The sequence below is a fragment of the Linepithema humile genome, chromosome 4 (assembly GCF_040581485.1).
Source record: "Linepithema humile isolate Giens D197 chromosome 4, Lhum_UNIL_v1.0, whole genome shotgun sequence".
NCBI lineage: Eukaryota > Metazoa > Arthropoda > Insecta > Hymenoptera > Formicidae > Linepithema > Linepithema humile.
In genome coordinates this window covers 4,873,792-4,901,043 of record NC_090131.1, presented here as the reverse complement: position 1 = coordinate 4,901,043, position 27,252 = coordinate 4,873,792, and the positions used below count along the sequence as shown (strand labels likewise).

The following is a 27,252-nucleotide window of genomic DNA, read 5'->3' as shown; positions in this document are numbered from 1 at the left end:
AATGTCATTGAGAAATTTCACTGTTCTCTCTTAAGTGTTGTTCGAAAAAAGAAAAAAAAAACTTTGGTTTCCAGTGTTTTCATCGACTTCGCGTCTGGTATTTATGACATTTAAACCGGGACTCACACACGATACGCTTCGTTTTGCCGTGTCAAGACATTTTTCTGTCACCGCTTCATACGACAGCGTGATTTCGCATTTGTCAGACGTCAAGTTTCAATCGCGTGTGATTGTCACAGCCCGCACATGACAGAAACTCGCAGCAGCCGAGTATATTCGCACGCGACGGACCGCATCAGACTTATCGTCTGGAATTTACAGGACTTCGCCAAGATTATCCACGTGAGTTTCGCGATAATCACCTTTGATTAGCAGAAATACGAAAACTCAATTCATCCATAAAATACATCGGGTGTCCCTCTCATCGTGGGAAATCGATTTTTTATCACGACAAGCGCAGAATAGTGATCCAATATATCGAAATACATACGAAAGAGACAAATATTCGTCGGATCGGCGTGATTCCACAGGTCGAACTTGAAGAATTTCGTATGCAAAGTTAAAGACAAAAGGACAAACAGCGTCACGGAGTCGGGAAAGTGTGGCGGGAAGTGGCGGGATTGACGTATCGATCGGAGATCGAGCGAGCACTCGCAGGAGCGTCCATCAACCGGCTGATATTCGCGGAGAAAAGGAGTCCGCAGCGGTGCGGAGAAGGTCAGGAAGGTGTTGTTCAGCCACGAGTCCAGGATTCTCACCCCCGGAGGCGGTACCATCTCGCCCGGGGGCGCGGGGCCACCCGCGAGCCCATCGCCGGGGCACTATCATCCCCCTGCGCACAGTCCACCCCTGGTCAAGGTAAGCCATCCTCTCTTGTTTTGATTGGAGGTATTTAAAAAATCCCTCCATTGAACGACAAGCCTTTTGACATGCGAAACGCACACTCGAACAAGTCGATAAAAGCGATTATTGTGATAAGTGATACGTACTTAAATATATTAAGATTGATTTGTTATATCAATTTCTTATTAACTTCAATTCGATAATTATGATTGAATTGTTCGTCTAATGTCTTCTATTAATGTTCGATTGATGTTTCGTAATATCTGGCTCATCCAAACACGTATATATATATTTTTTTTGTTCACGTATTTTATGCCACGATCGGTGAGTTCGCTGTGATTTGGTGGTTTTATGATTTGATTAGCTGAATAAATAAATGAAGCACGAGTGCTATTTATTAAATTATTCATTTTGTCAGCGTGACAAATAACAAAGAGAGTGAAACAATTGAATAATAGTAGCATGACCGCAGGCAAGAGCACTATTTTATCTGTAACTAATGCATTTCGGACGTCCGGCTTTTGAAGCAATATACGTACTTAAATCCCGTCCAAGATATACATTGACGAAGTCAGTTTTCAGCAAGTATTATTTAACATAGGATTTAGAAAACGCGCGGAGACATGTTGAAAAATGCATTGAAATTCCAAGAAAGAAATCAAGGGAAAACTAAAATATTTATTCCAGAGATAAATAGAGTTGAGATAAATTTCAAAAGTTGATTAAACAACGGACGTTGTTTATTTCAGCTTAATAACACGCACACACGTGCTATTGCATTTTTACGTGTAACTTAGGCCTAATGATAATCGCGCTGAGAAATTATTAATTTGGTATACGCCAGAGGTTTAAATTTGATCGCTGTTTCAAAGTCGATCGGAATTATCCTGTCACACTTAAGTGGCCTACTAGGGTAGAGCGGATGAACGTAATGAGTGCCATAAAATGCATTTATGCACTCGTCATGTTAAATAATGGAAATAAACGGCATCGAAAGATTTCTTCTGCGCTTTTTGCATCACTCGACATCGCTTTCGGCTATTGATATTTTTTTGTTGCATCGATATCGTGCTGTTCTTTGTTCTTTTTTTTCTTTCTCTCTTCAAAGTTTTCAATTATAAAAAGACGATTGCAAGAAAATTTGTCACCATTATGTGACCTGAAACTTGTGCAGCAAATTCAAATTACATTCGACTGTCGTATGAGTCAGAAAATTATGTTAAAAATATCTTTGGCCTATCATCGAATTATTTTGAAATTAACTATTATATTAAGCGCTGCGAACTAGCGCATGACGTAATAAAGCTTTGAGTAGAAAATTGAAGTGATTTGGACCCCGTTCTATTTTCCATAAATAGTTCGCAACGCAATAAACTCGCGCAACAATGTATTGGGCCGGCGTGTATATCATTGCGATGTTTCAATTCCGAAAATTATAACAAAAATGTAAATAATAGTAGCAACGTGTTTCATCGTTGCTTTGTGAATGAAGAAACATATAATTCGATGCAATTGCTTTTGATTGCAATTTCAAAAGTAATATATAAATATAGAAGTATTTATCAAAAATTACTTGGGAAATTTCCAGTTAAGGTTGCCATAAATAATGTACATCGATCCTAAATGGATTATTTGGCTATAAAGTTGAATCTAGAAGAAAAGTAGAAGTATTTGGCAGCGTTCGACACTGCCATACATCATTTTCGGTTGTATTAAGATACATTTGCAGCGTAAAATTTTGCTGGGAAGATTCCAAATGAGAATCATAATTATTTATATCGATTTATAATATCGGTACAAATTTATCTGCATTTGTATCACTGTTGTTTATAAGACTCCGTGATATCTGTTGAAAGTTAGAAATCTAAATTGTCACTATAAGAGAAATTTGTCAGTGATTACGTGATAATCCAAGGATATATGACAATTATGGTATTAGGTCCGGTAATAGCCGATAATTCCGTTTTAGGTTCAAACTTGACTTTGTACTAACAGGATTAGAATTTGCGGCACGTTCAAGTGGATCGCTCATTCTAAGCTTCGTAGAAGCTGCTATGCGAGATTTAAATTTTATCCTTTACTTTATTTTTACTTTATTTTTATTTGTTAAATTAATGTTCCTGATTTGCAAAGAAAATCAAAATTTAGTAGTTAAAACACGTAAAGCTTTAAAACTTTAAGTACGAGATTGCCTTTTTACTCGATAAATGGAAATTAATATAATTATCAATTATTTCATTACTCGAATTAGTAATTAATCCGGTGATTATATGAAAATGTATACGACATGTAATTATTATTGTGCGGAATTAATTGTGATTTTAGTTGAAACGATAATACCATTGTGTTGTAAAATTTTCACATAAATTTCGCATTTTAACAACAGATTTTTTAAATAATTTAAAGTAAATTTTTTCTTGACACAAGAACATGTTAATTTAATTTTAAAAAAGGGAATTGTTTAACGATATTTCTCGTGCACTCAATCGCGGCATTTTTTCCGCTGTTAAATGAAAGATTGAATGGAAAAGTGATGTAAGTCAGTCTTTATAGAAACGGAATTAAGCACTCGCACATCCGTATTGCGCTTACAATGATTCTAACAAAAGCTGATATATTTTGGAGAATAGAGAAAAACTGATTTAAAACAATATAAACCTTTAAATCCGCTCAAAACAAAATATCAACTCCCGTTTACCGCTGTTCAGCCGAGCGATTTTACCGACGACTTCATTCCTCGCTCCGACATGTCCCGGATTCTCTCTCTCTCTCCCTCTCTTCGTTACTTCCGGAATCAAGTGCGATCCCGGAATTTGACGCGACAAGCGCAATACGATATCGTCCTCGGAAAAGCGGCTGCTCTTTATGGTCACGTAATAACAGTGCGGAGCTGTCGCGGGCAAGCGAGGCGAGTGGGCAAGGGCGGGAGGGTGACGGGGCACGGCTCCGCAAACCGTGAGGGAGGCGAAAAGAGAGAAATGTGTGAGGGGGGAAAGGAGGGGGCAATAGAAAGATCGGGACGCGAAGCGGTGGGTAGACGAAGAAAAAGAAGCCGACGATGATGATGGGTATAAGGGCGGCTGTCCGAGCTCGTTTTCGTCAGCCGCCGCTGCGAATCCCTCCGGGGACCGCGCGGCAGCTGTCTACGAACTGCCGGAGTTCGCCGTTGGAGAAGCTCCGGTCGGAACTTAACGCGGATTCTTCGTCCGCGCGCAGCGGCATTTATTATTTATTCCGTCCGATTCCGCGTTGATAATAACAAGTGGACAGCACATAACGCTGGTGAGTTAATGTTCGTAATTTGTAGAAATCAATAATTGACAATAAAATTGCTTTTAGGTAACTTTATGTTTAAAGCGGAAATCTTACAAGCGCGAGATCTTACAACGCTTCGTAGAAAAAGCTCGGACGGAAAATGAATGTCGCAAAAGGAGTTTTATGAGTTACGCAGATTATTATGCGAGTGAGAGATTGCTTTTGATATATAGCTGTCTGTCCGTTACGCGGCCCTAACACTCGATACGAGATTATTAGCTTAGAACGTAACAAGGGTGAAGGGCCGTGCGGCCCTGCGAGGACGCTCGCACACGCGCCCGACACTTTCGCTCTGATTAAGCTTAATTCATTCCGCCGACGAGAAGCGAGGCAGCAGAAGACGTTAACGCTAAACTGCTCGAAGAGCGCGCCGGCTTGCGCTGTCTGCCGTCCAATCCTTCCAACTTAACCTCATTAATAAATTAATTAGATATTATTGTGTTGGCAGCCAGGGCGGCAGCTGCGGGTACACTCTCCTCGCCCGCTTCGCTCGCCCTCTCCTTCTTTCTTCGCCGTCTTGTTCTCGAACCCGCAGACGCCGTTCGGATAGGAAGGAGAGGGCGAGGGGGTCAGGACCTGTGACGTCACTTCTTACAATGACAAAATGCGTGTTACAACCGCACGCTCGCTACCCGCACATTTTTTTGACGTCGAATCTTTGAGCGATTTGATCGGCGACGATCGCGGTTTCCTTCCTCCGATTCTGATGGATCTTTTAGGATTTTTTTTCTGATCAAGTTTTATTTTGACGAATCTGACGAAATCCGAAAGAGTTTTCTTATTTCAGAATAAAAGATTAGAACTTTCATTATAAATATTGATAAAAATGATGAAGGTAAGTTTAGTAAAGTAAAGTAAAAAGTGTGTAAAAAGACATGAAAAGCAAGGCAATTCTAAAATATACAAAGAAAAGTAAAAAAAATGAAGGAATTTTTTTAAAGAGTTTGATTCCTTAAAAGTTCCTTCATTTTTTTCTTTACCCTTGTATCTAATTTCATGAAAACTCTCTATATGATGTATGAAAAATAATACATATAATTCTATCCTGAATTTGATCGCGAATTACAGATCGTAAAATGAATCTTGAGATTGCGACGCGAGATGGCCGTTTTGCATTTCCAACGTGTTATTTAAGAAGCCAGTAGTCGCGGCGCTCATTACGGGGTAGCATGGCTCGTACTGGTAATGACAAAAAGCACACGCAGCATTATCATTGCGGAGTATATGGCATTAAGCTGTAGGGGGCCAGGATTAGGATGTCGGCCATTACCGCGCGTCACTGACCGTTTATTCTACGCCGTGCACGGTGCGGTGACTTCCTCTAGACGCGTATATATGCCTACTATAACCGGAGGATGAGGACGCGCGCGAGACCGGCCGGATCGTGCATTCTCTACACGCGTGATTCACCTTTCGATATCAATGTCAATTTCACTTAATCGCTAGCCTTTATTTTATGGATGTAATTTGCCGCAGCGCGATACACAAAGAAAATGATTGCGTCGCAAAAATGTAATTTTCTTCACAATTCCATATCGATCTGTCTATTTGAATATATTTTCATCGCGTACTTCGAAAAAAGCTTTCTATAAAATTCATAATTTATCATAATTAATACACTCACGCAATTAACGTTGTCTGTATTTTGCGCACTCACTTCTTTTAAACTTTCATGAAAGGACTATTCATAAAAATTTCAGGTAAAATTTATGTTTCTTTCTTTTGATTTTTAATATATTAAAAATAAGTTGTAATAATTTTATCAGACGTTTATTTCTACCAATAAAAAAGTTCTTTTTTTAAGTTTTTAAATCTAAAACGTAATGAATTTATATAATTAACATGCATAGATAATAAATTTCCTGAGCATTTCTTTAATTATAAAAACAATTCTTTCTCAATTTCATACGTTTTTTTTATAATTCAATATTACATAACGTAATATATACACTTACGGCGCGATCAGATTCGCTGCAAACGTTTCCTAAGATATTCGATTGCAATTGAATTCGATTAACCGCAATCTCATGCATGAACCAACAGATTGTCGACATAGTATACAAAACGCGAGCGGAATGGAAGAAAGATCTAATTACGACCATGAATCATGGCGTCCACCGCCTCGTTTGAATCCAGTGCGATTTAATGGGAGGAATGTTTGCGAGAGGAGTCTTTACTCCTCCATACCGCGCGCGCATGAACGTCGGGATCGAAATTGACCTTTAATCGCAGTGGCGCCACGCGAGCATGAATAATTGGCCGCGTCAGGAGCGAATTCGACGACGGATAATGCCGCAATAGGCCGAATCGGCGCGTATCATTTATTCATTCGACCGGCTAGCCGGCCGGTCGGCCGGCGGTGCTGCGATGGCCGAGCCGCGAATTTGCAAATCGTATTAAGCCGCGCGCGCGCGGAAACGAGGGGCAAAAAAAAAAGTAAAAGAGCAAACCCGTCGTTCGCGAGGATCAAAGTGCCCGCAATTTTCACTTACCGCCAATGGCATTCCGCCGCCGGTGACTCCCGCAATCTGTGCCGCTTCAACCCGCTGTTTTTCGATAGACACTACGCTGCATTCTCTGGATATTCAGCCACTAGAAAAGAAATTTTTATAATTTTATAAGAATTATGCGATAAATGTATAATAAAAATCGATTTAAAAATTTAGAAAAAGGCGATTCGCATGCAAGTTTTTTCAACTATTAATCAAATAAGAGAAAACACGGATAAAAATGATTCAAAACTTCATAGATCTATCTGTATCATTTTCGTTTGATTGCAAATTCGACGTTAGAGAAAACTGAAGCAAAATAAAAACGCGGAGGCGCCAGAAAACATAAGTCCGGACCGCGAATCGAAAATCTTGCACCGGTAGGCCCGATAGCGTCCGTTGCCGCAGATAAACGTATGTAAACGAATACCGGTGGATACTCACATGATGAAAGCGAGTTTCCCCCGAGAGACGACGAAGCAGAGAGAAAGAGAGAGAAAGAGAGAGAGAGAGAGGGAGAGTGAGCGTAACGTAGTGCAGCATCGTGCGGAGAAGCGTTTACACGGAGAAATGCACACACGCGCTTTTCGCGCGCGCGGACACGCCTCCTTTTCCACCTACCCCCCGGAGATGCACGGGGGCAGAAAACGACCGAGAGAAAGGAGAGCGGAACACGGTGGCGCGGAACGAACCAGCGGAACTGCGGGGCGAGCGCGGGCGGACGGTGAGAGGCGAGGTGGAGACGGGGGTGAGATTGCGGTGGCGACCGGGGAGGGTAAGTGAGAAGAGAGCAAGGATCGCGAGGGGTTACTCGGTATATATATCGGGGTAAGGCGCGCGAGGCTCTCCTCTTGCCCTTCTCTCGTTCCCCATCCAACCCCCGGCGGCGGCGGCGGCGGCGGCGGCGGCTCCTGTTTTACGCTTTTCGACTTTTTCAAGATTTATCCTTACCGCTTCCTCGCTAAATCGCTTTCCGGGCGAAATTTACGGTCGGGCAATAATACAGGAGAAGCGAGCCCGGGCGAGTTGCACACGGTCCGTGGGATGTAAGGAGATATAGGTGGAGGGCGGAGAGAGGGTGAAGGGGGACTGAGGGGGCAGGAAAGAGCGAAGAGAGCCCCGGCCGTCCAGCCGAGTAACAGGGAGCCTATATACATTCCCGGCACGTTCCTGGCTTCTTCTCTACCTGACTGACTACTTCCCTCCCCTTCCCCCCCCCCCCGCCCCTCTCTCACTCTCTCTCACTTCGCGCGTTTTCTTTACGAGCTTCCTCTTTACCTATCTACCCTCGCGCGAACCACTGCGCGCTTCGGCCGGATCCATTCTGCGCCTCCGGGGATGGCTATGACCATTCGGCGTGTCGTCGCCGCGACGCCCGTGATTTTGTAAAAGATTTAACCTGGCATTCGTGGCGTACTTTAGTAATACAATATTTATCGTTGACCCACAGGCGCAATCTCTCGATAATTCCGCAGAAAATTTTCATAAAATTTAGACAGAATTACTGCAAGAAATTTTGTGCGATATATCAAAGTATTAAAATGATTTAGATATATATATATATATAAACTCTTGCAGTAATTCTGTCTAAATTTTATGAAAATTTATATACATATATGCTTCCAGATATTCATACATTTTATATTTAATATAGTAAATATATGAAATATTGTGCCAACGTCAATGTTGTGAAAATACCGGCAAAGAATCAATAATAATATGTAGAGACTTCAAGAGAGATAAAAATAACTACATAAATTCTGGCATTTTCCAGAAGATGCAGAAAAAGGTTTGCTGCATAACGATCATCTTTCTTGCGCGAGCTCGAGGAGAAGTCCATAGAAAATGAGATTACTTGGAACGAGGTTTATGCGCTATGCGGTAAAGTTATAAGCGCGTCGTGGATTTGGCAACGCGATCACGTTGCGGCAGAACGTTCTCAAATGGCACAGTCGTGAGCATTGTCAATTTTCCTCGGCACAATCTCATCGCCGATCCGGCACACCGTTTCGAGATTGACCGTTGTAACGTGCTTGTGGAAGAGCGCCAAACCCGCAGCGGTTTACAACGCGAATACAAGAAACAAGTGGATGATTGCGCGTTATTCCGGACAATTGAACGAACGGTAATTTCTACATGCTTTTCCGTGTGCCGCGGATTTATAAAAATGTATCTCGGAAATGACGAGGAATCGCTCGATTCTGTTGAATAATGTATGCACGACAATAGTACACTTAATGTATAATTCATGAAAGCTATTAGCGAATGTATCGGCAAATAATGCTTACTTGCTCTCAATTATTATTACTCTACTTTCTTTTCCATAATCTAATGGCAAAGGGGACAAATATGCAATTTTATCATGCTGAGAAACGCGAAAGAGAGACGCGACAAGAGGTTCGAAACTTTTTAATTTTTTAAATGTATTTTTCTGCGACGCAAAAATTCATGGAGTTGAAACAAACAAGAGCTACGTAATTTAATAAATCTGTAGAACGTAAAAATGAATTTATCAAGAACTCCCAAGATCCGCACAGCGAAAAAGATCTCTTGTATAAGATTCATCGTCAAGTGCGGAGTTAATAATTTATCTCAAACGCCCCAGTACGCAATCGGATCAGCAGTCACCCCGCAACCATCTGTTTATATTAGAGAGCACGTAAGTAAACACGCGCCGGACATCTCGCCGACGCCTTTCTCCGGATCTTTCCCGCGCGGAAAAGCCGGGCGATAAATAATATAAATGGACCTCAAACGTGACGACGCGACGAGTATCATTGAGGAAGAGAGCCGAGTGGTCACTCGGCAACACGTGACCACCGGCGATCATCCCGCACGCCGGGGATTCCCTCGTGTACGCGACCGACCGGAGAGATACGTCCGTAATTCAGGATGCGACTGGTCCGACGACGAGGCGAAAATAAAGAAATAAAAAAGGAAAGAGAAGGAAAAAAATCGCTAATGTGTGCGATAAAAAACAAATTGAGAAGTATGGGATCAAAACGAATAGAAATTTGAAAAAATTTGTATTGATTGCATTGATGAGAAAATAATTTTTTTTAAAGCATGTGTGCAAATGATCCATAATTCAAAAATAAAATTACCTTCCCACCAATTCAATATTTAGATCTCGATGCGTCTGAGATGTAATGGATATTTTGCATTACCAATTTTTTTTCTACTCCAAAGTTTCCGCTCACTGGTGAGAGAGAGAGAGAGAGAGAGAGAGAAAGAGAGAGAGAAAGAGAAAGAGAGAGAGAGAGAGAAAGAGCGCAAACTCGCCGGTAGAGAGTACGGGTGAATCGAGTCGTCTAAGGGGCGCGACATATTGGACGAAATTGGCGCATATCAAACAGGGAAGCAATTGGAATAGCGACGGGATCCGGGGATCCCCACGTCCCGACTCCGCGCGCGCTCTCGGTTCCGCTGGAAATGGTGCCCTCGGGGCTCGAAGCCGGGCTCGGAAACGAAACCCTCGACTGCGCATCCCCTATTCCCTCTCGCAGCCCGCGGCTTCGGCCTCCTCCTTCTCCGCCGCCGCATCGAGTGATATTACACCGCCTAGGAATCTATCCGCTTGTCTCTTTCTCCCGTAGACGCGCGCGAGTCCGACGGCGCTCGTCTCAGGACAAATCTAACTTCGGCTTGATATAACTTCGCCGTGTCGAATACAATAATGCCGCGTGCAATGACCTACGATAGAGTGACAATGATTTGCGGCATCTTGCCGTTCTTTTTAATATTTTTGCATTAAAAAAAATATGTAATTTCGGCATAATTTCGATAATATATATATAAATTACAAAAATAATCGTGCGTTTACATTTCTATATTTTCTGCAGAAAAGTTCAAATTTAATGTTGGTATTAATTTTGATAGCAAGATACAATACTGCTCTTGACTCAATATCGAAGAGGATTGGAGCATGTGCATTTCGATTTTATATCCTTGACAGATAGTTGAGGCGGTAGTAAAAGCTCTATTTTTCGCGCGGCGTCTCGCGGCGGCTGACTCGGGATTCTCGCTCGAGGCAGAAGTCAAGCTCGTCGTAGCTCTGTCGCGGGTCTGTGTAACCGGAGAATCAATACGATCCTCCTCCTCCTCTACGTTCGGTGCGCCAATTGAGCTCGTTGAATCTGTGCACCGAGCCACGCGGTTACGTATAGCGCGCGAGCAAACATACGCACACACAGAAGCGGTGCACGCGTGCACACGCACGTGTATCGCACGCTGCGATTTTACGCACACGCGTGGAAAAGCACGAAGCGACCGATCCAGTCGCGATCGATGAACGAAGACGCGCCCCGCGTCGCGCGACCACCAAACAAACTCATCCGTGTAATTGGCAAATTGACAGATTAATTCAATCACATCGTCGATGCTTCTTCTTCGTGCGGAGCTTTCTCGTCCGCCTCGCGTTTGGCCCCGCGTTAATGTATTCCGCCGACGAGGAGACGCTTCTAATTTCCGTCCGAGTACAGTCGGACGTCATATTTTTGCCAGATTATTAATTATTCTTTCTATATAAAGTATAGCAGGAACAATGTCTTATTAAAAAAATGAAAAAAAAAAAAACAAATTTCTGAAAATATATTTAATGTCAATTGTTCTATTTTACTTTATTAAGTTTTATTGTTTTATTTAGATCAAATGAAATATACAGCAAAAGTCTAACAATATTAGAGTCAAAACTATCATTTTATTTTACCGATTCGTCCAAAACCTAATTCTGTCACATTACGCGGGTAGGAGTGCGGTACATTTCTTTCCACAATCGGACGGCGGTCCATAGTGTGATAATCGAAGCGTACCACCCGCAGCGCGGTGCGCGGTAGACGGAATAAATCAAATGTCGAATGGATAAGCGGGAAATAAACCGAAAACCGCCGGGCGCTCTGTAAATTGAGAGAGAGAGAGAGAGAGAGAGAGAGAAAAAGAGAAAAGGGGAGACAGAGAGAACGGTGAGAACGCGCGAGTGAAGGATATAAACACGGGTCGCGCTTCTCCCCATTCTGTAAAAAGGGCGACAGAAAGAGAGATCGGGGCCGGAGGGAGAGGGGGGGGGGATGAGAGAAAGGGAGAATGTTCTCTCGAGTGTGCACGTCGGAAAGGGCGTGTGCAATGCGGTGGAATCGAGTGGAGCGAAAAGTCAAATGGAGCCGACCTGCGCTGCGATGCGTCGGGCGAGACGAGAGTGAGTGGAAGAAGAGTGCTATCGGATCAAGTGGTTCTGTGTGTGCAAGCGCGATTTTGAATTAGCTACTCTTTGCTTCGAAAACTTTTCCTCCTCGCAGCGAAGATTTTTCCGCGTGTCGGAAATAAAAATGACTTTTGTGTCATTATTTGAAGTAATCGCAAAACAATTGCGATGGATATTTTAATTATAATATTATAACGATAATGTTATAATGTTAATAAGTTATAATAAAATAATTATATCGGATAATTACGAAGTGTGATATTTTCTTCATGATAGATTATTTCCGTATGCTGATATATTTATCACGGATACTTTGATTTCAATGAGCGACGCTTTTACGTCCCCGCCGTCCGGACGTGATTTTTTCCTGGTGGATGGGTCGAAAGGTTCCGTTTCCGGATACCCTGATATGCATTTATGGTCCTCAAATGTCATGGGAGAACTCTATAGCCCTACACAAAGGTCCTTTTTGATTGATTGCTATCGATAAAGCTTGGAGATAGTATTAATCTTTTAAAGATCCCCAGCGACGTATTTATTTATTTTTTCGCTTCTTTAATATTAAAATAAAACGCATAATATGCTTCGCATTTTTTAACAATGATAGAAACATATGTTGTAAATTCCAAGAGCTAGTATTAATTAAAATTATTTTGCTTTTGTATTTGCGATTTAAAAATATACTATCTGTGAAACGCTCGAAGCTAGAATCGGCAATTGTTCCGAATAAAGAGATTCAGTTACGATCTCGAGGCCACGGGCTAAGTTAAGGTTGTAACTTACGGTGCAGCGCAGTCTTAATCAACTTTCAATTAAAACTTGTCTTTAGACAGCGCTCGCGGTGAGGGAGGAAGGCAGTATAAAGCAGAGTCGATATAAATCAATAATCAGTTCAAATTCAATCGCGGCCAAGTTCCATTTTCTTACTCGATAACGAGAACCTTCCGACTGGAGGATGCTTGCATCGTACTTATAATGAAGTCGCCGTACTCCGCCGTTCTAATTTAGAAGTGGACCAGTTTGCAAACTTCGTCAGTCTTAATTTTGTATTCCTAATTAAACTTGCCGTTACTATTCGACTCGCGCATCTCGCTTCTGTCATTATTCTGTATTTCTATATTTCTGAGCGAATAATAAGATCCGCAAAATTCGATAACAAGATATTCCGGAATATTTTAAAGAAGGACGCGATTTTATTCTCTTAAATTAATATTGCAGCAATTATGCAAATCTTGCGATTCTCTCCGCGGCGCGATATTTATCCGCCTTCTTATTTTCGATTCTACAGAAAATTATAATAACAATTTTTGCAGGTTTCACGGTTTGCGGGTTTCATCTCTGCGTAATATACGAGCTAATAATTGCTGTTTAACGACCATATTTATTATTTAATGCTGTTGTTGTTGATATCACATAACCGCTCGCCGTTCCAAATGGCATAGGGATCGCTACGGTTCGCTCATTACATGCTATTAATTTGTAATCAGTTATTCAATTCGGTCGAATTAATTTATTTACACATTTAATACAGGAGTCACAACGATACCTGGATTCTATATTTGCGGCTTTCACGCTTCGGCCTTGCCGGCAGCGCTTTCCCGTCGCTAATGCGCGACGCGCGGCGCACAATTTTTTCCCCGCTCGTAATTTAGACTCGGGATTTATTAAGACGTAGCCTACTTCTTCTATTTCAGTCTAGTTATTCTTAACCTCTTTTGAGAGTTACGTAAGAAACTCTCGTTTCAACCGCTTAAAGTGCTTTACGCTTTCGGACAGATAAATGATAAAGCGGATGGTTATTTCATTATAACGTGACTTTCAACATTATATCGTCGGTAATGAACGGATTAAATCAAGGCGTACAATTTGATAGTACATCACGTCGCTTGGTAATCCGCTTAACCCTTCCCGGCCCAGCGATTTCAATTGGAATTATATACGCTATGTCTTACACAAGCAAGCAAAGCCGTTTAATCTGAAAGCAGTTACACAATTTTCCTCGAGTTTTCTCCAACGATCATACTTTCGAAGCTTAAAAAATTCCGAAGAAACACAGAGCGTCGATGTTTCGATAAGGAAAAAAAAAAAAAAAATTACTCTCCAGCGAGATTTGTTCGCCACACGCTTCTATTACACTTTGTACGCGCCGGTAGAACGGAAAACGCCTCGAAGATGTTCATAACGTCTTTCGACGTTAAGCATGCACGTCTCTTCGCGAGGAGCGTGTCTGCCGCGATATTCGCAAAGTGATATACCGAAGGAGCTATCTTCGAGAAGGGGGAGGAGTAGGAGGAAGCAGTAGCAAGCTCAGGGCGCACTTACGAAAGTTTACGTACGGCGGCGCAAATAGTTTTACATTATTACGTGCGTGGAGGGGCAGAAGGGGGGGGAGCGGATGATGAGACGGCGGGCGAAGGCGTGCACGTAAGATCGATCAGGCCGCCTCGTAATTATCCGCTTTGTATAGCATAATTCCCGGTTAGTTTGGACGCCGGCGTCGCACGTTCGATATACCGTCGAGTGCGCCGCGCCAGTAAAGGGGTTACGGCACGGGGGAGCAATACCATATGCAAAGTTAACCTCCATTAAATGCGTTAACTCGGCGACGAGCATGCTCCGATGCGCTTAACCAAAGTACATTACACCGATGCTCGATGCGAGACCGATCCCGCCGTGTAGAGAGCGAGCGAACGAGCTGGCTGGCCCGTTCTCTATACAGGATGTCCCGTAATGCCTAACGCGTCGTTCGTGGATTCTTCAACTGATTTCGAGCTGCTGCTTCTTCTCATTCTTTTTTTTTTTTTTTTTGAAACAACTGATAGCTTCCGGGTTACAAGCAAAATTTGTAAAATTTGATAAAGCATTATATCGAGCGCATTTGAGCATTTTTTAATGGAATGCTAATTTCTCATTAATAAATAATTAATTGTTCGTCGTTGTAAGACGGAAAAAAGATTAGTTTGGTTAATATATTTGCCGGATATCAGTCTGAGACACCCTGTATATCGCGCGGCTTTAATTGTTCTCGCTGAGAAGGCGGCCGCGACGTATTTACCCACAGTTCGTTTCGTCCTCGATTTCTTTTCGACGAGACGACAATGCGGCCCGTTAACCCCGCGACCGTCCAATGCCGTAATATTATCGAAGGAGCCAATGTACAATCATATTGTGGACGGCACAATATTACATTCTGGGCCACGCTCTTCCCTCTTGACCCATGATAATCGACGCATTGTTGCTACTTATATGGGCGTTAACGTTCCTTTCGTTGAAGACGATTCGTTGATCGTGGCGATACGCGAAGCGAGCGAGAAAGAGAGACACGCGGAAAAATATACGTAATCTCGATACAGCATCTTTTAGCTCGAGAACGCGAACGAAGCAATTTTAATGCGGAGAAAATTTTATCAAGTTTGATGAATAAGAGCCTAAGAAATTGACAAATCAATTATTATTGCGCAGCGGAAAACTTTAGAATCAATTGTATTTTGTATATCGAAGCCCGAAGATTTCTTGAGATGTATTTTCAAACCTTGTTAAATTAAATCACATTAATTTTTATCACATATATTTATTAATGGCCTGCATCGTGTTACATAAGAAAACTGACGGACGCAATTATGATGACTCCCCGGCCTATCTACAACATCTTGGTCCCGCATATTCTCGCTCATTCGGAGAAGGGCTCCTCGTCGGCTCTCTTTCTCACTCACTTTCTGCCTCTCGGTTCACGTTAGAAGATGCTTATTAAATTGTGTCATCCACGAATAAGGGCTAACGCGCTGCATCCAATTTGTGCCGCTTAATTAATTCCCTCCAATTTATTCCCCGAGACCGGCCAATAAAGAAACCGGGACCCGCGCCGCTCGCCGGTCAACGAGCGCCGCCGATGCCACCGCAATATTGTCCCTAATGAAATCTTCGTTAATCGCGAGAAAGAGAGAGAGAGAGAGAGAGACTGTTCGCCGTGAGTTTTCCGGCATATGCGACGTCAATTGCACAGCAACTCCACGAATTTCTCGCGCGATCGCTCGGTTGTCGTTGCACGCGATGCACAATGATGCACGATGTTGCATTGATATAGTCATTTGTCGTTTTGCTTTTCAAGAAGAAAAAAACGGGCAATTGTACGGAAAAATATAGTTGGCGCTATTTTCGTGGAAACTGAAATCTATTCGTTCTTGCTACATTGTTCCATTTTCTATATTACTTTGTTATAAAATATAACTGAAACTGCGAAGTGTTATTTCTATATGATTTGATTGTTACAAAATAATAAATTAAAAATTTAAACTTTTTTTGTCATTACCAACTATATATGAATATTTTATATCATTAATTATGTGCATTAGTATATTGTTGCAAAAGATTTTTCTTGATTCACGAGCAAAGTATCACTACTTTCTGATAAAGTGTTAAAAAAACATATTTATTTTGTAACAAAATGTTTGTAATTCTATACATCCAAGCATTCTCTGTTTTGCGTGCGGATCGAAGGTATATTTGTCGCATCGCATTTGCGTGGAAATAGAAGCGCGAAGCGAGAGGAAGAGGAATGAGCGCGATGGAAAGCTAATTACAGAATTATCGCTTTTAATTGCGATTCCTGCTATTTGCGCAATGGCGTGGCGGTGCAAGCGCGCGATTGTCGTCGCGTGCCGAATTATTGGATGTTGACGTCACCGGCCGTCACCGCAGCAGCCGCCGTTGCCGCCGCCGCCGCCGTCGATCCCCGATGCGGCATCGCTTTGCTCGTAATTGCCGGCACCAATTATGCAATTAGCGCCGCGCTCTAATGAGCGCGCAGTGTTATACGCGCGGAATCTAAACACCCGGCCACCCGACACCCGCTGCCACACATTGTTCGCACGCCGCTTGCTAAAGTGTGTCTTTATTCGTCTCTCTAAACGTGTTACGCCTCTATCCGGTTTAACTTTCATTAACGCATTATGCGTGTTTCTCGAACGATATCATCTTGCAAGATTATCCCTGGAGCAATGTACATTTAATGCTTTATATTCACCATAAAAACAGCGAAAACATTTTACGTCCAAGTTGCTTAATAGAGTTTACAGTGAATCCTACTCAAATCTCAGAGCGCTATTTTTCTTGCATCTTCAGAATTTTTTTCTAACAGAATTTTTAATTCATGTAAAGTCGTTATGTGTGACTTTAGATCTTCCAGAATTTTTTAATTTTCAATATTAAAAATTTCAATAATTAATTTTTAATATAAAATTTTGTCACAACACAACTTAGAGAGGAGAAATTTGCTAAGGAAATACTGTTACTATTTTGTAATTGATGACTCTTCATCTCTAGCATTGTTGCAATTTCTTTGTATATCTATTGGCTTCGGTAAACGTGGGTGGCGTGTAACGAGCGTGTAACAAATCCGACGGCGTGTGCCAACGTGTAAACACACTCCGCAACACTCGAAGCCACAATCCCTTCGCCCTCGCGGTGGGACGCCGCCGTCGGAGTGATCGCACAATAAAACACTGGCATAATATTTCGCCCGGCTGGTTGAACACCACAAATACACTCTAGGACCACATGCCGGCCTTATTTTGCGGAGGGTGAGAGAGATGCGTATGCTAGGGCGCGAGGGATCGACGAGTAGCCCCCGCGAGGTCCCTTTGCATGCCGCGGGGACACCCGCGGGCCCCACGTCCCCCTTCGCGGATTAGCCGCGCTACATTTCGTCCCTTCTGTCGGTGCGTATGTCCCGTCATTATGCGCCTAACTCTCTACAAACGCAAAACCAATGGCACCCACAGCGGATGGATTTATTCGGGGTCGGAGGATGGATGGATCGCGACTTGTGTTCCTTCAATTTGCACAACGCGATAAATCGGCTTCTTGTTTTCGCAATTAATTGCCCGATATTTGGTAAAATGTGAGATATGAGTTTATAATTTCTATTTTTTCATTAATGCTTTGCTATTTTTAGAATGGAAGATATTTGGAGTTTAGCGAGAAAATATAAATTATGTTATTAATATGATTAGAAATACGATATGATAGTGATACATTCTTTGGCACTTTTATTGTATTTTAATATTTTAATAAGTAAATCAAAATAATTTAAGTCAGACGAATAAATAATAAAATATATGAAAACTGCAATAGCAAATTGAACGCCGTATAATTTGATCGATTTTGATAACGATATCTCGAAAATATTTGTTGATTGCGAAGTCTACCAGCATAATAGCTACAACATTTAGTATCGCATTAAAAGTATATTCCGCAAAAGTTCATTTAAGCGTGTTACGCAGAAAAGAGGCTGACTACAGCGACGCGTCGTTTTCGCCGGAGGTCAGACAGCTGAAACGAGAATTGCTCGAATTTTGTTAAGTTTGGCAGCAATTACTTTTGATACCCGACACGCGGACGTAATTACGTTGGGCCAAGCAGAACGACGGGAGAGGGGTAATAATTCGCTAATATCAATTTCAAATTTCAATTAGTATCATCTCGACGTCCGCCTCTGCGTTTCTCTCCCTCTCTCTCTCTCTCTATTCGCGGACCCCACAGGAACACGCCATGATCTAAAATTCAATTTGTCCCTTCGTACCGGAGAGCCGCAAAGAGAGGAGGAGAGACATAGTGCAGCAGCGGCGGATAGAGGAAGAAGCAAGAGGCGAAGGGGAGACGCCGTGATGGAGCGAGCGAGATAAACAGCCACACAGAGATAAGGGAGACGACGAGATCGGGGGCGGACGACGGAGATGCAGGAGGGGGTGTGACGGTTCGAGTATAGTTAGTGTACACCGGTTCTCTAAAGCCACTCGCGTGCACGCCGTTATATAACGAGAGAGAAACGGCGGGCCCCGTAGGCACGAGCATGCGCGACATGCCGGCCCATTATAAATTGATAACTCCGCCGTTTATTAAGTTCCACAACCGATGCCTGCTTAGGCAAAGAGCCCTCTACGCGCCGCGCTGCGCCGCTCGTTCACTCTCTCCCTCTCTCTCTCTCTCCCCTCGTGCAGCTCCTCTCTCGCCGATACATACATTATTTATTTACACGAGTTTACAATCCCTCTAATGGGGATTGGCGTAATCGGCCACCCATCCGCTCCCCTCTGCACCCCCTGCCCCCGCCTGCCCCGCTGCAGCACGCCGCTGTCGCGCTCCCTCTTAATCATGTTTCATTCCGCTTTCGAAAATCCGCGCGTCGCCCGGCGAAATCGGAAGTAGCTTCGATGCTCCGTTTTCCGAGGGCGACCGCGATACACCCCGATGCAACAGGGGGGGAGGAGGGTCCCGAAAATCTGACTGAATATGAGAGAATGAGCGTAAGGCGATTAGAAGTACATCAATTATAAATAATTCCACGAGGCCGAGTTTTCGCCGATAAATCTTCGCAATCATGAAAGAACCTCGCGTTGTTAGTAGTGCAAATTTGTATTCTTTTATAAGAATTCTAATGTATGCATAAATTATAACGATCATAATTGGAGACAAAGAGTTTTCATATATCTGGAAAGAATTGATTTGTTCGTTAACGAGACAAGCAATAATGGTATCGACACCGAAGCTATATAATCTCGTCCAAAAATTTATATTTTACAACGTAAAAGCCTCCGCAATTGCGCAAAAAATCTCGCCCAAAACCGCTGATTGCGGTAACCTTTCATTTTTTTTTACCGCGCAAGAGATCATGAAATCAACTGACACACCGCGTGTGATTGCAGATTGGAGCGGTCCACGCCCACCAGCCGAACAATAACCACCACCAGCACCATCAGCAGCAACAGCAGCAACAGCAACAACAGCCGTCGAGTCAACCGCAGGTGCCGGGTGCTGGCGCGGGAGCGGCCGGCGGGCCGGGGGGCGGCGCGGGGGTGGCCAGGGCTGGAGGCATGTTCTGCTACCACTGCCCCCCGGGCCTCCCAGCGCCGCGATTACCGCCGTCCCTGGAGTATCCTTTCGCCCCGACTCACCCCTGTAAGTAAAAATTCGATTCCTCCTCCTACGAGCAAGCGAACGATATTTTTTTACCACGCGATTCCCTCCGCTTCGTTTACTTTTCCGATCGCGTCCTGATCAGCGAAAGATACATCGTCGCAAAATCGCTCAATTTGCCGGTAAAATATTTACAGCACATCTAGATTTGTACATAGGTACGCGTCGTTATTCGCGAAGAGAGAAACAAAGAGTAATTTCAATAACCAACAACTCCGCGCGTCAAAAAATCACGTAAGACCGCCACGGAAAACTTTAATAGAGAAACAGATAACGTAAAACTGCAAGCACGGAATATGTACGGGGAATATATACATAAATCAAATCATCTACGAGTCTCGATTTCCCCATTTGCGCGAGCTTAACTTTTTCAATTTCAAACTGATATGTTCCCCAAGCAATCGATATTGTTTTCGAGTCGCACGTTTTCGAAATAATCTCCACGTGGGAGACGAAAATAGTGCGCAGGAAGGAAGAGTTTGCGGGAAGAAAATAGAAGAGACACGCGGAGAGAAAGACACTGGGACACCGGGTATACAGCGGGGAAAGAGCCGGGGGAGAGGCGGGAGGAGGGTAGACTGATTGTGCCGGCACTTGCTCTAGCGGAACACATCGATGAAGTTACATTACCGACTAGACCGAGTTACGCAAAGTGGACGCTACAAACTGGACGGCCGCTAAACTTAATTTGCACTTCGAGCCAACTTCCAGTTAAACCGCGTCCCGCCGACAGCCGAGCCGAGTCACTACCCAGAACTTTGACGGCAGTTTGCCTATTCACCGATCGTTTTCCAAGTCGCGTCCCATTCCCGCTGACAAATTTCAACGCGGTGCAATCTGTCAAACCGCAATAATCAGCCCGCTCTCACGATACAGCTCATTAATAACAGCGATTTATCGGATTATACACCGTGCATCGCCAACAATCTCAAGATTATTTTTACACTGCAATGCTCTCAGCTATCGAAAATTCGAGTCGACATAACAAAAGCGAATTGTTACTATTTTCTTGTAACACTTTTTTCAACTGGTATCGTTTGTGCAAAATAGTGGAGATTTAATACAAGTTCAGCCGAGGCAGTTACAAGATTTATTGCCATTTTCATTCACCTCTAGCTATCGCAAATTATATATTAATATTCCAAGGCGCGACGACCAAGGTGAAACCACCGCCATTTATTTCACCGAATGTAAATTCGCGGCGAATCGTGGGAAGAACGTGGGAGAAGTGTTATGCACGTGCTATTCTCTATATTCTCTTTAAAACACGACGCCCATTGAGGCTCATAAATGTGGGAGGCAGCAGTCTCTCTCTCCGGTAGATGATCGAACAGGGCGTCGAGGTGGATGCGGGGGCGGGGGATTGGGGGGAACCGGTGTCCTCAGGGACGTCCGGGCACCCTTCCAGCTCCCGATTGCCTCCCTCCTCTGTCCCTCCTCGGCTCCCGCCGGTTCTCTCCCTCTTTCTCTCTCTCTCTCTCTCTCTCTCTCTCTCTCTCTCTCTCTCTCTCTCTCTCTCTCTCTCTCTCTGTATCTGGTCTCCTCTACCCCCCATTGGGATAAACAGATTAGGTAACTACGTGATAAGTCGGTAAGTGGGTTCACTCGGCCCACGGTCCAGACCAACCGACATTCGCTGTAACATCTAACTACCTCGTTAGTGTCATTAGTAACGGTCGGGGTGTCATTAGATTTCGTTCTCTACGTGTAGTTTTTCCACGGGTCCACCGCGTCTCCCCCTTCCCGCCCGAGCCTTCGAGAGCAGGCTGCAGTCCGCAACGGATACGAACGATCATGCAGGAGCGTGACGCGCGTTTAGAATAATTTTGAGCCGTTCTCCGGCATGCCGGCGCATGTGAAAACGCAAAATCAACGGTGTGGACGCGAAGTGAAAATTAGAGTTAAATTTATATTGATTAAATTTACCCGATTTCATCAAAGGCGAAATTTTGCGCGAAAGCATTTTATTTTCGCCCACTCTCGCAATTTTATTTTATGTTAACCTTCCCTTCAACACACCTTCCTATTTATTTTAAATTAATTTATAAAAATTACACATGTACAGTACTTGTGATATATTCACGTTATGTGTGTTCCGTTGAAAAATCAAAACGCAACAGTCTCAGGCAGCAATTTTAAGTCGAGAAGTTTCCGAAGTTTCGTCTCACAATCAAGAAAAACAAGTCGGTTGCGTAATGATTTTACATTTCGCTAAAAAAAAAAATGACACTCGCGAATTAACGATGCTTCCCGTGCGTGAAAAATTAATCACTCCCCTTTGTATTTTCAATAGACAAAGCGTCGACGACGTCGAAGCGTGTCGTGAAAAGAAGTCGCGCGTGCGTCCCGGGCGCAAAAGTCGTCAGCAGGTCTTTCTTTCTCTTCCACAGCCGGGGTACTACTAATAAATTGGATCAGACCGACTCCCGATGAGTTGTACGAGTTGTCTGGATCCGGGCTTTACTTCGGCCCGACTCTAATCTAAGATCTTGAGTGGATTTCAGTTTGGGGCACCGGCAAATTTATTTAGCCGCCGCGGTCGTCGTCCGATTCGCTTCTCTATCTTCGTTTTCTATGCAGTAACAGCGACGATTATCGATATGTCGAAAATGGGAAAAATTCCTCGCGTCATAATGCATTTCGCAGATTAACTGTGCCGCTATTATCGAATTTTGTTATTACAAACTTAATGTTATTAATAAAAGAAAAATTGCGGCCGAGAGATATCTGCATTTTCTATTTTTTTTTTTAAATAATTAAATCTTTTGTATTCTATAAAATTAAATAACTTTATTTCAAAGATCTTAAATAAATAAGAAATGTGCTATCGATATTATATTATCGAATTGTAAAGATATAATTTGTTTGCTTCGAAGTTAATTATTTTTTTAACGGTTCTATATATAATTTAGAAAAGTACGATATAATTTTGATGTTAAGTAAGTACAACTTACACAATATAAAAAAAATTCATAGGCACTCCAATCGTGCGAACCGAATCACGGAAGCGAAAATTTAAGTGCATCCGCGAGCCCGCAACGTTGTTAAGCGCGCTGATAAAATATCAGCGGTACGAAACGCTCGAATCGTTTATTTTCGCGTGCGGCTTAGAGCGAAAATCCTCGCGGATCCTCGTTGATATTAATTTTGCAAACGATACGGGAGATCGCGGCGACTGTAGCGTATAATTGCACGTCCGCGACAGTTGTGAAAGTTCAGTGGCATCGAGGCGAAGTATCTCGATGCGTTCCTATAAAGGCAACTATGTAGATGAATCGGCTGTGCACTGTTGATGCTGCAACACCATCGTGCGTTATTATCCCTATCTCGCTTTCCCTCTGTCGCCGTTATCATCCTCTGTCGAGAGGATGGAAGTGAGAGAAAGGATGAACGAGAAAAAGAGACGTAGAGAAAGAGAGAGAATGAGAGAAAGAGAGAGAGAGGGGGAGCTGTGGGCGGCGGAAAGAGAGTGGCATGAATTTTTATGAGCTTAGGAAATTAATTTGTGTTTTTCGCTAAGCCCCGGCTTAGCGCCGCGGTAATTAATTGCGCTGATTGCTCTGCATCATTGATGAGCGGTTCCGGCCGCTCCGTAACGTCTGCTCCCACCTCGCGTTTCATTGTATGCGCGCGTATCCGATGCCTTTATATCGATGTTTCACTTTTCGATGTTTTGTATAGATAGTGCGATCACAGATATATATAGCCGCGTTTTTCTGAATATTTTTAACTAATAGCTATCTACTCGTGTAACTGTAATCACGATACAAAGTCTGTGTGTTAAGATTGTTAAGATATGACAAGAACAAAATTGATATAATAATGTATTAAAAGATTTTCTTTAATTAACCCAAAATAAAAAAATAGACAGGAATATATTTGATATAAAGAATTCAATTATTATATTAGTAAGTTTGGATTAAATTAAATTTTATTTAAAAAATAAATATGTGAACGTGTATATACTGCGTGTAATACTATTTACTTAAATTTACTCAGACTATATATAATTGCCGTCGCGAAATTGAGAGCGAAGAATGGCGTTGATTATTTTATTTTGCGATTACGTTGTATAAATTTGAAAATTCCGCGAGATTGTCAGTAACTTATAAGTTTCTCCAAGTTATCGAGTTTCTCAAACCCTAGTCAAGCACAGTCAAATATGCGGAGTACGGAACTAAGTTGCACTGGAACTTTGCAAATTCGAATCTATCAAGAATTAAAAGACGAAACTCTGTCCTACCATCGAACTAACCCATTTGAAGTGGAAATATATATTTTTCCTTGTATTAATATCTATTATTAACATACAGATTAAATAAAAAAAATTAATTTTTAATATTAATACTTATCAATTATTGTCAATATCGCAAAGTATCACTTTTATTATTAGCACTAATCATATCTTTCGATTTTTATTGCAGATACCAGTTATTCCGCCTATCACCCAGCACTGCACGGAGTTGGCGAGGATTCCTTCGTGAGGAGGAAGCAACGGCGGAACAGGACGACTTTCACCCTCCAACAACTGGAGGAACTCGAGTCTGCCTTCGCGCAAACTCACTACCCGGACGTCTTTACAAGGGAAGATTTGGCCATGAAGATTAATCTTACGGAGGCTAGAGTACAGGTAAGCATGATAACAAAAGGCGAAGATCTCTCTCTTTATTATTGAACCCGTTAATTCTTTCATTTCTAATTAATTATTTTTAATTTAATTAGTTAAAAATTAAATATATTCTTTATGTAATCCTGTAAAATAATTATATTTTATTTCAGACTGTAAACATTTTTTCCAAGCACACGAAAACTTTAGAGAGCAACCTAGCGCGTTGCTCCATTGTTATTAATGTAATTATTTTGTTTGTTCTCTGTTATTTTGCCACTGCCAGTTCTCAACAAAGTAACTTACTATAATCTAACAATGTTTGTAATCCGGTTAAATTATAAGAAGATTTATTAGAATAAAGGAGATGAATAAATTTACGGCAGAAGAGCACACGCCGTATTATATTTAAGGATATATTAAAACAAGTTACTTGAAAGTATGTTAATCATCTCTTGTGTAATCACGTTTATTCGTTAATGTGAAAGCACGTGCATTAAAACTTCACGGAATATTCGCGTGCTCGTGTCCGAGCATTGGCAGTAGCCAGCTTAATCTTTTAATGCGTCTCAGCGCATTGAGATTGGATTCCGGGTTTTAATGCGATGAGAAAATTACGCATGGCAACCCGACAATTTTTTGTCCGCCTTCATAGCGTTAAGTAGAAAAATTCCGCGAACATTTTTCACCGTACGTTTCTGCGTAATATTTTTCACGAAATACACAATAGAACGTATTACCTGCCTACGTAATTAGTATCCATTAGTATGCAAATGATTATTTCGCGAAAATATGCGTAAAACGGATTTTGCGATCCAAAGCGAAATTTCAACAAAATCTTTCTTTTTACCCCGGCTTTTATTCCGTTCCTGCTTATTTAAAAAATTTAACATATTTATAATTTATAATATAAAAAATAATGCTTCATATTTCATGTACTGCATAATGCTACGCGGCATATAGAGAGAGAAAGAGAAAGAGAGCGCGCGCGAGCTTTAGTCAGAATAAAAATTTGGGATCTGACAACTGATTGAATAAAGAGAACAAAAAAATCTGTAAAAGATCGCGACGATGATCGATTGTCTGGCTGCACGGTGATAATGTTGCCGCAAGAGCGTACGGAGGGGTGGATCGGGCCGAGCGGGAAGGTGGTGCGGCCCCCGGGGGGCCCCCAAGGGGCGCACTGACACCCTCGACCTGACGTAATCTTCTGACAGAGTAAGCCGGTAATCTCCGGGATTACTTTGTACTCCTGGCTACGTCCTCACGGCCATATTTACTCACGCTGTCGTAATTCGCGCTGAGAATCCCTGCAGTAACAGCGATTCCCGCCTAAAATCCTGTCGGAACATCTGCAGAGAATATCTGGTTACCAATGGCGGCTTTTGATTTCTCGGCAGATGCCAGTGTTCATCGAATTTCGGACAATATCTTTTGACAGTTTTCGAAACGTCAAAGGTAAACTGAAACCCTTTCAATTTTTATCGCGCGGTTCATCCATTGTTGATTAACGAGGCGTTTTGCAATAATTAGAATTATTAAACACCGAATATCGCTCGCACATCCTCCCCGGAAGAGTCGCAAGCATCGCGGCACTTCGTCTTCCCGTCATTGATGTCCTGACTCGCGAAGGATCCTCGATCACAAAGTCTAAGAGGCAGCCTGGCGTGCATTGTGCAGATTACACGAAGCCGACAAGGCTGCAGCCTCCGCGAGAGAGACGGTCTAGTGTGTACACACGACAATGAAAGAGAGACAGAAGGCAAGCGGTGAAGAAGAGGAGGGGGGTCGGTCTGGCTGTGACGCAATTACGGCGCAGACTCATTGTTTCATTAGCGAAGACAAAGGGAATCTGGAATAATGGACAAATAGGCGCGTTTATGTAGCGCCCGTCCTCTTCTCCAGACTCCAATTAGAATCTTCTAGAGGGGGGAGACGGCGGGGGTTGAAGGAGGGTTTGTTGTATCGCCGAGGCACGTACCACACGACGTCTCGTCATACACGGCGCGAGCGTATATTTCCTCGAACACTGCGTACAGATATGACGCGCACACACATGCACACAAGCGTGCACATGTGCGAGGCGGCAATTACCGCGTGCGTGAATTAGACGCGTCAAACGCCGCTCGCACCTGCGCCGCTCGCGCGGACGCGCTCTGGACTGGGGACGCTGGGCGCGATCGCGCTAACGTTGGCCCTCCTCTATTTTTGACGATTGAATTTCGTAGCATATCCTTTTACACAATTATCTACGCTTTTTTGGAATTGTAAAATGTCAAAAATTGGGTAACACGGATCGAATCTCTCGAGAAAAAAAAATAGCGTGAAGTATCACTATCTTTGATAAAATAAAGGCGCGCTTAATTTGTTCATTATTCCAAATTCCCTTCAAGGCGGTTAATAAAAATATTTAAATAATTTATCGTGACCCAGTGAGACAGAAAACCGTGCAAACTTTCGGATTTTGTTAAATATTCAAGAGAACTCTTCATGAACACGAGTCTGAAAAGATTGGATTTTTATTATAAGCATTTAAAAATGACCTTTCGCGAATTAATAAAATGACCTTTCACTAGTTGTAAAAAGCGCACTATGCTGATAAGTGCAATCTCGCAGTCAACAGCAATAGATCCGATTAACTAGGATGTGGCCGATTAAAAACGTTTTACCGATGACGAGGTCGAATCGTGCCATTATCAACGAATTTGGGATTGAATTCGCATTGGAAAAAAAAAATGGAAGAGGAGAGTTATCGCGCGAGGGTGGGAAGGAGAACGACGGCGGTCCCTACGGAACCATGGCTTTGTTCCCAGCTATTACTCGCC

The 27,252-nt window shown here is 42.7% G+C and overlaps 1 protein-coding gene across 1 annotated transcript in view; it reads left to right on the top strand.

The window, feature by feature from the left end:
- Nucleotides 1–680: 680 nt before the first annotated feature.
- Nucleotides 681–27,252, top strand: part of Drgx (Dorsal root ganglia homeobox) — a 35,035-nt gene continuing 8,463 nt past the window's right edge. The window contains exons 1-3 of the mRNA XM_012366553.2: nt 681–858; nt 19,551–19,803; nt 24,246–24,451. Coding sequence (XP_012221976.1) covers nt 19,719–19,803; nt 24,246–24,451 — 291 coding nt within the window. The 5' untranslated portion in view covers nt 681–858; nt 19,551–19,718. The remainder of the gene's footprint in view (nt 859–19,550; nt 19,804–24,245; nt 24,452–27,252) is intronic.